Source organism: Numida meleagris, chromosome 4, assembly GCF_002078875.1.
Source record: "Numida meleagris isolate 19003 breed g44 Domestic line chromosome 4, NumMel1.0, whole genome shotgun sequence".
Taxonomy (NCBI): domain Eukaryota; kingdom Metazoa; phylum Chordata; class Aves; order Galliformes; family Numididae; genus Numida; species Numida meleagris.
The window spans coordinates 24468124-24481733 of record NC_034412.1 but is presented as its reverse complement, the minus strand read 5'-3'; the positions used below and the strand labels follow the sequence as shown (position 1 = coordinate 24481733).

Sequence of the window (13610 nt, the reverse complement as noted above, 5' to 3'; positions counted from 1 at the left end):
AAACAGTTCCTAAGGCCAAAATGCAGGGTACAGCAGCCTATCCATGCCAGGAAAATAAAATACCCCCTTCCTCCAGACCTCATCCTGAATACAGGCAGGTGCTTATCTCATGCCCTGAAAGAGCCTCCCTCATGTCACACAATGCATGAGAGCCTGGGCTGACAGTTCCTGCATAAGACGGGCTGGCCATGCAGATTAAGTTGTATCAGCAGCATCCAGCAGCTGAACTGGGAGACTGCAGGAGCATTTTTACAGCCCAGAGAGGAGTAATCCCCACCCCAAGCCCATCTCAGGCTTTCACACAAATTGTGTGCCTTCAGACAAGCCCTGCTTTGAAGTAGGCAACTGCATATACTAATTTGTGCATAGCTGATAGGATGTGCCTCTCTTAATGGCATACTACAGTGCCACGTATCTCAGATATGTATGTGAGATCAGGGCCTTCACTAGCTTTCAAAACCAGCAGAGAAATTAACCTTATTAGCCCAAAGAACTAAAGACAAATCTCTACTACATGGACCAAAGAGGAAAGAAAAAATGTATCTTACAGACCTAGGCAGAACTTTTACAGCAAAAGCCCACACAACTCTGTATTTGCCTCATGCCTGAAACCCATTATGATGCAGCAAATACTGGGGCGTCTTCCTCTTTCTCCAAAATTCAATACCTGAAATATTATCACAATAATCTGAAATAAGCACTCACTGTAACTTCCTAAGGACCTGCAAATAAATTCAAATGTACTCAAGGCATTCCTCTAATGAACCACCTTATTCATGTCCTACCTGCACCAGCCAGGAAAAGCAGAAAACCCATTGCATCAGACAGACGTGACACAGACACTGGGGGAAAAAACCCACAAATGTTTGGTATGTATATTCCCTTTGATGACTTACTGTCATTTTTGATCATGATAAGACCCAGGATTTAGCCTTCATTATTTCTCTTTAAAATGAAATCATGGCACTGAGAAACATGGCTCAAGGGTGTCATGGTTTTACAGTTTTCCATCTGTATTCCACATCCCAACATCATGCAGTGCACTGGGAGTTGAAGAGTGGAATATCGATGGTGGTGGTGGGTCAGGGTTGGATTTGGGGATCTTATTGGTCTTTTCCAACTTTACTGATTCCATGACATACATGGAAAGCACTGAATGCCTTCCTCCATATTTAACTAACCAGCTCACCACTGCCCTCAGATTCTCCAAGTAATTGCCAGAGCAGTGATAATCTGATCATATGAAGATAATCTTGCAACAGCAATTCTCCAGTAACTCCTTTCAGTAGTGCCCACCATAAATAACAGATGGTATTCATTTTTTGTGGTCATGGAGACAGAAGGTCTGACCCTCTCACTATGATCCCCTTCAAATTCTTTCCTCCCCTCTTTATCAGAACAGAGAAGGTCTTGAGTGTCAAGTCCTACACAAAGGGACTTCTCCTGAGCATTTCAGTTAAATAAATATTAACAAGCTACAAACAAACAACCAAACCCACAAGATAATAAAGGATCTGAATAAAAACCACAACTGCTCTAACCAAGGCTCTCTCACTCAAAAATTCCTGTGTCAAAATCCCACGGACTTTCCCTTCATCTCCCAGCTGTCAGGGCAGGCAAGGCTTCACATTTTTCAGCATTAAAGAACAACTAATAGGAAGCAAAAGCAAAATCCAGCCACACTGGAGACATTTTATGTCATCACACTATAAAAAGGAGGCTGAAGAAAAGGAGGATGAGGAGAAGGCAGGATCTCTGTGACCACTCCATGCCTGACACCATCTTTGTAGAGAAAAGGGAACCGGGCCCAAGGGGAATATCGGCAGCACTGCAAGCTGGGACACTGCACCATTTCAAAGCAAGAAAGAAACCCACGACAAAGACGTGACTCTTGGAGGAGGACAGATGGAAGTACACTAGCTTCTCCCCAGCTCAGGAGCCCACGTACCCCAACACCACCCAGGCTCAGGCACAGCACCACAGCCACAGGCCAGCCACCACTCTGCAGCCAAACTGCTTGCAGAGAAAGCCAACACTGACAGAAACAATCACAAGGAGAGGAAAAGATTAAAAAAAAAAAGAAGAAAAAAAAAAAAGGCATGAAGCTACTACATACAGGAGGGAAGCTGGGAGGAGGCCCACAAACAATGAGAGGGAAGCAGGAGGAAACAGAAGGTAGAGCGAGGAGGGTGGAGGCGTGCAGGCCTCGGTGGCCATGCTCCAGAGCATGCAGCACGAGCTGGCAGAGTGATGCTGGGCGATGGCTACAAAGACTGAAATGCCTCCCCCTTCCTTTTAGCTTGATGTCTTTATTCTGCTTGCAACCTTACAAAAAAAAAAAAAGCAGGCACAGGCAACTTGGCAGCTGACTGGGTGACTGAACAATCTGACTACCATTCTCAAATGCTGCATGTAGCAAGAAAAGCTCAAAATTGCTATGTCACAGACAACTGATGATGCATGGAAAATAAGATAATAGTGCAAAGCCACTACAGAAAGGGAAAAGCATCAGACAGCACTGGTAGGCCACCAACAAAAGGCAAAAGGGCTGGGTAGACAGGGCGAGGTCATCCCTATTCCACGCAGCGCTCAGGACATGCAGGCAGACAGAGGTGCTCTGGGAGAGCAGCATACATGGCTCCCTCCTGGGGTTCTTCCTTTCTGCATGGGAAGTCCTTGCTACTGTGCTGCACCCCTTCCCTCCCACCCTCCTCCAAAACAGAAAAGGAAGAACTCAGTTGAGAAACCAGGAAGCTTCCTGCAACCAACACCTTCCCCCAGGCCTACCTTTAAATATGTAGAGTCCTCCTTATCAAACAAGGTCTCCTACCCACTCAAGAGCAGGAAGTTGTTCATTCCAGCAGTCCCTTACCTTCTCAGTACACAACCACCACACTGGTGCAGGGACGTTGGGCAATAACCCGCTAGGTGTCTAACTGGGAAAGCCTGCTCTTGCGAATAAGGGAACACAACAGCTTCTCTGGAGTAACAAGTCAGACCTCTGTTTCATGCAGCGTGGCTATCAATGAGCAGCAACTCTCCCATGATGCCAACAAGGGAAGGGAACTCAAAGTTACCGGGTGAAGGGGCTCTCTGAATCCAAAGAGCCTTGCTAACACTTCTGCCGAGCTCTGTACTGACCAGAGAGCAGCAGAGTGATGACACTGAACTGCTTTCACTAGCTGAGACCCTCAAAACAGGGCAATACTCAATCTCTCAGGAGCTCAAAGAACAGCTACAAACAGCAACAGCAGGCCAGCAGCACTGTTCCTCATCAAGGAGTCCATACCCACACCTACAGGGACACAGAGAGGTCTCCTTCTCTCTTTCTGCCAAATGGAAAAGCCTGAGAGGTGCTAAGCCAAAACCAAGCGGGGGAGTAGAAATGTGAGCAGTAAGGTTGAGCCTGGAAAGCTGAGCTTTCATCCTAAAACTTGCATGAGGAACCCAGGCCCTGCTGCTGCTGTTTGAGCAGTCTCCCACTAGGCAGATGCTGCTTGAGCCTCCAGCTCTGAGGAGAAAGTGATGCAAAGCAGCCTCTGCACCACTAGCACTCGCAGATACTGGTTCATCTGGCTCTCACTGCCAGCACTGCATTTCAGCAAGCCTATTGTGATTTTCACTTCTTGCTCTGTCACAATTGGAACTAGCTCTGTTTGCTTTCCTGCATAACCAATGCAGCCTCTACAACAACAGAAGATCAGCCTTGGCATTCTTGCTGCCACAGGGGTACAGCAGGGTCATGCACTGAACAACATCAAGCTTAGGGGCCATTCACGCCTGGTTTAGCTGCAGCCGCACCAGAGCTCATTTCTGCTGGGATGCTCAAGAAGAAAGCGTTTTCCAAGAAGACCTAATCTTCTCGGGAAGTAAACGTGATGTAATCACTCCTTAGCAACAAGGAGCAATTCTAAGCGACTCCATTACATGGTTCTATGCCCAACACATTCTAATGCTAAGGTAAGGACTGAGCGCATGAGGGTCAGGCTTCCCAGGCAGTGCTGGCCATGGGGACGGCACCTCCCCTCAGCATCTAGCACACCTGTTTTTGAGTAGCAGCGGACACATTCCGAACAACAAAACACATTAACTACAGAAAGCTGGGCCCCAGCAGGCAGCACCCAACGCCAGCTAGCTCTGGTGCAAAATGACACCTCTGCTGCATTCCCCTACATTAGTGGCTACCAGCAGTTGAGCATCAAACATGGTACAATGGCTCTAGAGAAAAGAACTTCTCTGCCATTCCCCTCGCACAGGAGATGTCCCCAAGGACCGCTGCTCCCAGCTCGCTGCCATGCAGCACAGGAGCAGAGCTCAGTGCATAGCCTGCTCTGTCAGCGCCCACTGACTGACTCCGGTACCAGAAGCTCTGCCTCACTGCCAGCGCTGCTCCTCCCTCCCAGGCTCGGCCCCGTGTTTCTACCATCCCTGCTCCTCTTTCCATGCAGAATCCAACGCATTCTGCTACCGCCCGACAAAAGGAGCTCAACAAAACCAAAATGCACCACGGTCCAGGGAGTCACATCAGAAATGATGTGTCATTGGGGGAGGGCGGGGGAAGGGAAGATGGCTTCACCTGAGCGAGCTGAGAAATACAAACAGATGCATAATAACCGCGTACACGTTCGGCATTTACCACGCAATTCGGGCAGGCAGGTTCGGGCTTTACAATCAAAAAAAAAAAAAATACATAACACAACGAAAAAGGGCATGCGGGCAGAAGGCGGCTGGCTGGGGCCAAGGGCGGAAGGCGCGCAGGGGAAGCAGCCCCCGGGAACATGGACGCCGCCTGACAGCCCGGCCCCGCCGCGGCCCCGCGGCCAGCCCCGCCCCGCAGCCACCCCCCTGGCCCCCTCACCTGCGCGGGCAGCAGGAGCTCGCCCTCCTCGGCTTGCCACAGCTCCACCACGCCGGGGACAGGCTCGATGGCTGCGGGCAGAGAGAGAAAGCACACATGTGCCCGCCGCGCCCGGCCCGGGGACACGGGGGAGGGCAGGGGAAGAGGAGCGCGGCCCGGCTCCTTTGTGTCCCCGCGCTGCCACCGCGGCGGCCGCCCCGGGGACGTGGGCGGCGGCCCCGCTCGCCCGCCCGCAGCGTCGCCTCTCGCCCCGGCCGCCCCCGCACCGCGCTCACCTTGCCCCTGCGCCTCGCCGGGGCGGAAGCAGGGCAGGAGGACGTGGAAGACGCCCAGCAGAAGGTTCATGGCCGCAGCCGCGCGGCAGTAGCCGCTCTGCTGCGCTAAGCGCAGCCCCGCCATACCGAGCCGCGCCGCGCCGTGCTGCGGCTGGGCGGGGGCGGGGCAGCACTTTGGTGGCCCCGCCCAGCGCCGCAGCGCCCCGCCCTCGGGCCCGCGCCGAGCACGTGGGGCGCGCGGGGGGCGCGGAGATTAGGTCCGGGCCCCGAAGCAGGGAAGGCGCAGAAGCGCGTAGGGCGAGTCCCGCCTCCTCGATGAAGCCAGACGAGTCGTGAAACGTGCTCTTAGGCGTTTGTTATTATTTTGAAACACTTATTTTAACCTGTGCGCATTTTCTAAAATCAGAGTCGGTGCTCTGTGCCTCCCTTGCAGAGCTCCCGTCGCTGCAGTACTCTGCCCGCCCCAGCGCTATCGCCCGACAGCAACCACATATCGGGACACGGCAGCAGCCACCGAGCCCCTCGATAAGGCTGCAGGTCCCGGGGGCACCCCGTCCTTGGCCCTGTCAAGGAGCAAGCTGCCACGAGGGCTGTTCACCTCATGGGGCCGTGGCTCGGCCTCATCCTTTAGGGACCGACAGGACCTGCCCTCGCCGTGCGGTTAAGGGAGGAGGAACTGCTCCGAAATCCCAAGGCAGACAGGGAGTCGCTGCCGGGCCCTGTTGCGGGCTGGATCGGTGCAGGACAACGTTGGGCTACTTCTGTAGCGCAGCCCAGGGAAGACTGCAAAAAACAAGAGTGCGTTGCATTTTCTGGTCAGGCAATATGTTTGAAACGAGCCACTTGCTCCGACATCGCCGACATCCGGCATCGCAGAGTGCCTAGCCCCAGCTTCCCTGCGTATTACAGAAAGAGAAGTGAGGACAGCTAGCCCTTTTATGTTACAAAGTGGTGGTGTTAGTGCTGTGGTACCACCAAACGCGAGGTAATCTAAAAAATATGCTGACACGCGCTGTCCTCTCCTTGCTCTGCTCTGCCCACAATTTTTAGCACATACAGTGCATCCACTTGAAAGAGCAGTGGATCCTTGCACACAGCAGGATTTGCAGCCTCCTGCAGGACCCGCCGTGTTACAATAGCATTCAAAGCTTTATAAGCTTCATTTGGTTTCAGAGAGCCAATTGGAGCATTGTCTGTGCTTAAAGAGGCATTTAAAACTAAAGCGAAGCTTTGAAAGCTTCAGAGGCAATGATGCCGGGCTTGCTGTGCAGGATGCATTCTGGAGGGATGGCATCACACAGAAAGCACTGCGCTGGGCTGGGCCTGCAGTACCTGCAGCGAGCAGAGCATTTGGGCTGGTGCTGGGTTTGTATGCCTGCAAGTCATGCATGGGAATACGGGAAGCGTCCTGCATTCTGAATTCCTCCTGCCCTTGAGATTAGCACACGCACATACTTATTGTCCAGGTCTGTAGTGATTTCCAAGCCACTGCTGTGTGCATTTATTGGTCTTTATGGATAAATAGATGAAAGCTGCTCTGTGCACAGCCAGCCCTGCTGCTGGCCCTGCAGTCTCTGTCCTTTCTCAGGGCCCAGCTGCCAGCAGGACGCTTGGTGCAGTGGGGAAGGGGATGGAGGAGCTGCCATGTGGTTTCATCTTCAACCCCTAAAGGTTTTTGTACAGGCACAGTACATTTGTACTTACTGTCAGTCCAGCTGGACCATGTTCCACTGCAGCCAAGAATGAATAGAATAAACCCACTGGGGAAAGATAAGGGGTGTGGGAAACGGGAGCCAAAAGGGTTAAACCTGGATAAAGGCATAGAGCAACTGGAAGCAGTTAGTGCCGCAGTAAGTCAGGAAGCCTGGCTGCATGGGGGGCCAGCAGTGGTGCATTCAGATACACTGACTGTGTGGAAATACACAGAACAAAGCTAAGAATGGCTTCAAAATACATCCAAAGTGAGAATGCTGCTGTTAAAAGACCACTTTGACATAGCAAAACATTGTTGAAGCTCCTTTTTGAAATCCTGAGGTGCTGCTTTCGCAGCAATAATGCTGCAGAGCAGCACATCTGCACTCCCACATGAGCATGAGGGATTTGCCAAGCAAGATTTGCCCCAGCCGGCCCTACGAACCATGATGCCACGCTGATGGCTCCCAGATGCGCTGCCTAGAGGAGCCAGAAGCAGTTATCTCCTCACAGTTACAGCATCAAATGAGTGGCATTACACAAAGCTGCAGCCCTCAGTCAGACAGCAGCAGAGTTTCAAGCTCGGGGGCACCACACAGCCCCCAACATGAAGACAGGAGGGCCAGGGGAAGCAGCACCGTGTCACAGGCCTGAAACTGCAACCTGTCTGCATTCCACATCAGTTTCTTTCCATCGGAGCCTTTGCTGAAGATTGTGGCCCCTCAGCACAGCAGGGAGGTCCAAGCCATTCCAAAAGAGCAACTTTTTCTTGTATTCCTACAGTAGTCTAGGTAATTGAGACATCTTAATCACCTTTCAGACACTACACAGAGAGGCACTGCACAGAAACCAGAGGCTGCTTCAAACTGCACATGCAGGGCTGGGAACGTGCCCCGCGTCATGCCACTGCCCATGGGGCTGCTTCCCCAAACAGTGCACCCTGCGACAGCAACGCCTCCGTCCCAGTGGTGGCTGCTCTAAGAATGCACATGCTTACATCCAAAACTTGTTTAGGTTCCAGCAAAAAAATTAGAAGATCGCTAATGTACAATATTTCCTCGGGGCCTGCCAAAATACCCATCTGTCGGTTGTGCAAACGCAGAAGGATCAGGGCTCTCTTTAGGGTACTGAAGCCCATCATACAAACAGTAATAGGCTGCATTTTGGTGCAAAAATGCTCACCTATTAGCATTCATTGCTGCAGCTCTGCATGTGGCTTTCAGAAGCATTACTCCTCATGCACACTTGCACTTACATGTTTCCTTATTTTTTGGCTCAGTGGAGCAAGCAGTCAGCTTCTCCCTCATTCCTGAGGGATATCAGGTTACAGTGAATGTTGTTCTGCTTTTATACACTTACCCAGTGGCATATTAAAAATGCATATTTTCCATTCAAGTTTCTCCCTGCTGGAGCTGGGTTTAATACCACTTTTCTTCTCCCCCTCACTAGGTGCTGTTTACAAGCCACGAGCTTACTCCCAGGTATAAAAGCACAGGCAACAACACGCACCCTGTTTCACCTTGGCTGGAGTTGCAGTCCGTGCAAGTCACCAGAGCACCAGCTCATTTTTAAGGAAGGAAATTTACAGCATATCCCTAAGGCTACAGCCTTTTTTCACCAAGTTAATTTTGGAGAAGGTTATTTGAAGGCTGCTGGTAAAATAGCAGTAAAGGTGGAGAGCGGCTGTTTGCTCCCAGGGCATGTGCCGGCACCAGAGGCTGCTGAGGGATGCTGGGCTGTGCCGGTAGGCATGGGGTCAGATTGGAACAGGCCAGCTCCTGGAGGAGCTCTGAGGTCTGTTTGGTTGTTACAATTGAGCAGCAAGTTCAAGGGAAAATTAAAAACCCACTGGAAATATGGTGCAGACTTGCTGAAGCTGTGTGCAGAGCTCTGTGGAGCAGTGAGCTTCCATCTGCCTGTTCTTTGGCTGCCACAGAGGTATCTCAGTGTGGTGGTTCCATCTAAATCCTGGAGGAAAACAAAAATCAGCACAGTCAGGTATGCTTGACTCCTCTCACAGGAGCTGCCTCCTGATTTTGAACAAATTCTGCACAGGAGAAGGAGCACACATGGGAACCACTGGTAACCCAGCTCTCAGTCAGTCTCCAAATCCTCTGGGTCCTGGAGCAGGTTTGTCTTACTGTCCTGCACACACCTCTGCAGTCATCAGTATAAGAAGAAGACAAACCTTACCATTTTTTCCCTTTTTATTTTGTTTACAACCAGATTAAACACTTTGATTCATTAAGTGTGGGAGGTATTTGATGGACAGTGGGCATATTTATTAGAACATACTCGAGTAATCCCTGGAGTGTCCTTGTAGGCCTGAGACGAGGAACAGCTGCTGTGTTGCAAGGTCAAACATTTAGGCCTCCAGGTTGTGCTTTACGGGACTGCTAACCACTATCGAACTGCAAGAATGCCTATGTGATGATATCCGCTGTCCAATTAGCAGTGTTGTAGCGCACGACGCCTACCTGATGCTCTATAAATGTTGTAGTCGAATTGCAATAAATCAAGCACTATGCAATAACCATATTGGTACAGCGGGTGACTTCGGCGTGTGCGTTGCGACAATTAAGTACATAAACTTGACACTAATAGTATTCTCTTACAGATGTGCTAGACACAGTCAACACAGAAATCTTGAGAGGTGATTTATTACCATCATAATTCTCTGAAATGCAAAAAGGAGGATTGTAACTGCTCTTCTTACAGCAAAAAAAGTCTCTGCTGAAAACATACTTGTGACTTGGAAATTGACGTGTGTGAAGAGTATGAAATAGAGGACTAGAGAGAAAGGGACAGTAAATCACATGGATGCAACAGCATGTTACCACTCAAGCTAGAAACACTTTTTAAAGGGATTATATTGTCTGCTGGCATAATACTTTTTCTCTTAACAGAGTATACAAAGAAGCAGATCACTGCTCAGCATGAACTGGTGCCTCCCAACATGGCCACTGTGGACAATCAAAAACTGTTACACATATGTGTCAAGTAATGGTCTCACCGATAAGATGAAAACTAAAAGTCAAAAGAGCCATTGGAGAAAATGCTCTAAAATTATATTCATATTACACTTACATTCTAATATGGTGTATAATTGCAAGGAGGAGAAGTTGATATTTCTAGAAGGTAATGAAAACTTTGGAAACATATATTCCATGATCCATAGGCCTAGAAGCCAGAGGTAGAAAGATGGTGCACACATACTCTAATTTTTAGCTTACTAAGGTTACATCTAGGTTTTACGCCAGCTCATGAATCCTCAGCAAAAGAGCTACAGCAAGGTCATCTTTCTTTGCTTTATAAAAACGTAAGCACTTCAGCATTTGGAAAGAAAATCAAAAGAGTTTTTCCATTTAGTACGAACAACATGTGGAAAGAAATCAGATGATGCTTGATGCAACTTTCTCAAGGAAAAAGAGCAGGAACTAACTAACTTCTAAGCCTCGTGGTAAATATTAACATTCTAAAAAAAGCCTTGGAACCTGGTTTGTTTCAATTTCTCTTTTAAGTAGTTGAATTGTTGAAAGCAATGTACCTGTCCATCAAAAGCACTGAAAGCTGAAAAAGATGAATTCAAACCTGAAAAAAGGATGAGATTTTGGTCAATTCCAAGAACTATTTTTCTGAAAGGAAATCTGCTTTCCTGCGTGGCTTTTTAAGATTCCTGATGCTACCAAAGGAATTTGGGCTCTGCAAAGAAGCAGTAAGCAAAATGACTTTCTTCTGGACTGCGTACTCCTCCTGTACTCAGAACCAGACTGAACTGCTCCTGCAGTAAGGATGATTCAATCTCATCCTGTCTTTGACAACAGAAAACTGAGGTGAAGAAAAATGTTGCCAAGCCTCTTGTTTATTTATTATCTCAGCACTTTATGGATGAGGCTTGGGACAAATGCAGTAATATTCCCAGACTGGAAGTGACTGCGGCAGACCTGCCGACAGGCAGGTCCACTAGTGCATTGAATGGGTTGAGCAGGTATGTGCTGCAGCAATGGGGACACCAGGTGAGTGCTGAGTACACTCAGTGACCACCAGGAGGGAAGCAGTAATTAGTTTAAATGAACAAAAAAACAGTGGTACTTCTTGTGGTGCTTATGAGAACACATGATCGGGCCAATCCTTTCACTTCAAGTCACAACCTAAGCAGCTGTAGCCAAGAGGTCACATGGAGAGGATATAGCAACCTGATGGGTTTTTACCCATTTTTTCTCCCATTTAGAGAGGAGAAGGGAGAGGAAGAGGGACAGGATGGTGAACCCCTTGGTGGAAGGGAATGGAGGTGATAGTCCCAGTTCCCCAGAGGTAAATAAGGCTCAAAGGAAAAGGGAGTTTCCACTGGCTAGGCATAGGACTGCTGAAGGAAATTATTTTTGTCCCTTCCATCGACAAAAAGATTTTTTCCAGTAACAGTGTTACCATGGAAACTGATTTTACGAATAAGAAGAAAGCATTTATCATAGGAACATTATTTTAAAAGAGCAAACCAGCAGCATCTAATTCCTGAACCAGATTGATGACTTGGTCAGATAGCCTGAAGAACTACAATAATCTGTTTCAAAGTGGTATAGAGCAGCAGTGCTATCTGGAGCTGCAGCAGCATCCTATCACAGCATCTGCACAACGTCCAAAACCACAGGCAGAGCGCTACAAAGAGGGTTTATCTCGGGCCACAGCTATGGCAGGGCATTGCCCAGTGCCAAAGCCAGGCCTGTGGGCACTGCTCAGGCACAAGTCCATCAGCCTGCCATTTTCTTTTGTTTCATTCAGTTTTACTACGACTGAGAATTGACTGCGGCCAAATGAAAAGGCACGCTTGGCTGGCTGAAGCTAGAGAGACAGCCTCCTCCTAATTAATAATGGGTTTTCAGCCACGTTTTCATGTCTCTTCTTCCCATTACTGCCACAGGGATGAGGGAAGCCCAAGAACAGCCATGTGGCATGCTCCATGCCCCATAACAACAGCCACTGCAGGCACAAAGCTGCTAGCACCTAAAACTTTCACCCTCGTTGCATGGAAATGAAAGCAAATGAAAGTGACTTCCTGTCCTGGGAGTAGCCATACAGGGCTGCAAGTGATAACACCCATCTTCTGTGAGGAACAAATCTGTTTTGCGCTGATCTGGTAATCAAGCATGAGGTAGAGATAAGAAGAGACATTTCTAGGGGCTCTTTCAGTAACTCTATAGCATACACAGGATGGTCTCTCTGATTTTTATTTACTTTTAAAAACTTGTTTATGTCATTACATACTGGTTTATGGAGCAAGAGCACTCAAACCAAAGTACAACTATTCAGCTGCCAAGCTGAAAGCTGCTGCTTGGAGGGTTTGTGTGGGAAAAGTGCACGGCAAGTCAGGAATTAGTGCTTTTCAGTTACAATTTTCTAATCTGGAACTTGGGACAAGACAGGGATCAGACAATACCTACTTCCTGGGCTCAACACTGAGAAGGCCAAGGCCTAAAGAGAATCAAAGAATTGAATTTAAATTCTTCTTTTTCACTCCTGAAGTTCCTACCAGGTTAAGAGCAAAATCTGCACAACAGTGATGAGCACTTCACAAAAACCTCTGCTTCATTAAATAGCATAAATATTGAAGAAAGAATAAAGAAAAAGCCTCATAGCTGTAATTTTAATACAACATTTTAATGTGAAGCTCTGATTTTGAATTATTTCATCTCAACTCCAATCTAAGGACAGAACAGTAAACCAGTATTGTTACAACACCTTTATTTGAAAGCACTAGAACAATTTGGTGGCCTCCAAGGATGGATGCAAGGCTCATTTGCTCAAAATATCTGTTCAGAAAGAGTACTCCCTAGTTGAACTTCTGATGGTAGTTACACCAAAAATGGAACATCATGCAGAACTTTTTCCTTTTTTCTTTTTTTTAGCTTTAATAACCAAGGATTAGCATCTAATACTATTAACATAGTACATATACCCTATCAAAATCAGTGCATAGTGGAGAAATAAAAACAATTCTCCAGATAAGACTGCTGTTTTAAAGCTCCTGGTATCACTTTATTCTGTAGTGTTTCTTATATATCTTTCTCCCACAGACACAATATTAATGGCCAGGGAATAACAAACAGGCCTGCTATAAAGCCTTGATTTTTTTATTTTTTTTTTAAACCCTGATCTCAGGAATTGGCTTTTTAAGAACATTGAACTGTACATTCCTTAGAAAGTATTTTATGAGGGAAACAGGTCTATGGAAGAATTCAGTTTATTACGATTAATTGAGGTCCATACAAAAAAAATTAATCAAAAAGCATTTCTACCATTGGGATCATGCTTTTACCAAACAAATGAACCCAAATGAAACTACAGTGACTCAATAGCCAATTACTTTTCCTTTAAAATTGAAAACAATCCTCCAGATCACTACAATCAGCTGGAGTCATTATTTTGCATTGCTAGAAATGGTAATGAGAGAAAACTTTTTTCATGTCACCCCCTCAATTTTTTTTTTCTTAAACAGACAGAAAGGGAAAAAAAAAAACAATCCTTTTTCTCACTGTAGGCTGTAGAAATGAGATAAACCAGTTTCTGGCCCTCAGCATAAAAAACTCACCTTCAGAGCCCTGCAAGCATTCAGCCCAAGGGCAGGTGCAGGGGGAAGAAGTCCAATTGCAGGTGTTTCATTGTGTGGGCAGTAGCTCAGGCCACCTTCACTCCCAACAAACTTCCTTCCTCTATTGGCTTTCTTCAGGGCCATCATTCTTAACAGCTCCCCTTTTGAGAGCCATCACCAGCACAGTCCAATTTTATCA

At 47.7% G+C, this 13610-nt stretch overlaps 1 protein-coding gene across 12 annotated transcripts in view; it reads right to left on the bottom strand.

Annotated features, from left to right (window-relative positions):
• TMEM131L (transmembrane 131 like) overlaps positions 1–5305 on the bottom strand; it is a 73164-nt gene extending 67859 nt beyond the window's left edge. For 7 of the 12 annotated variants that reach the window (XR_002437800.1, XM_021393811.1, XM_021393813.1 and 4 more), the window contains exons 1-2: positions 5134–5305; positions 4859–4929 (exon numbers count right to left, since the gene is read on the bottom strand). Coding sequence is in view for 6 of the 12 variants with exons in the window: in XM_021393811.1 (XP_021249486.1) it covers positions 4859–4929; positions 5134–5257 (195 nt within the window). In the remaining 6 variants the exon portion in view is untranslated. Of the gene's footprint in view, positions 1–4858; positions 4936–5133 lie in introns of those variants that run through there. The other 5 variants (XM_021393820.1, XM_021393819.1, XM_021393815.1 and 2 more) reach the window with 4 other exon arrangements.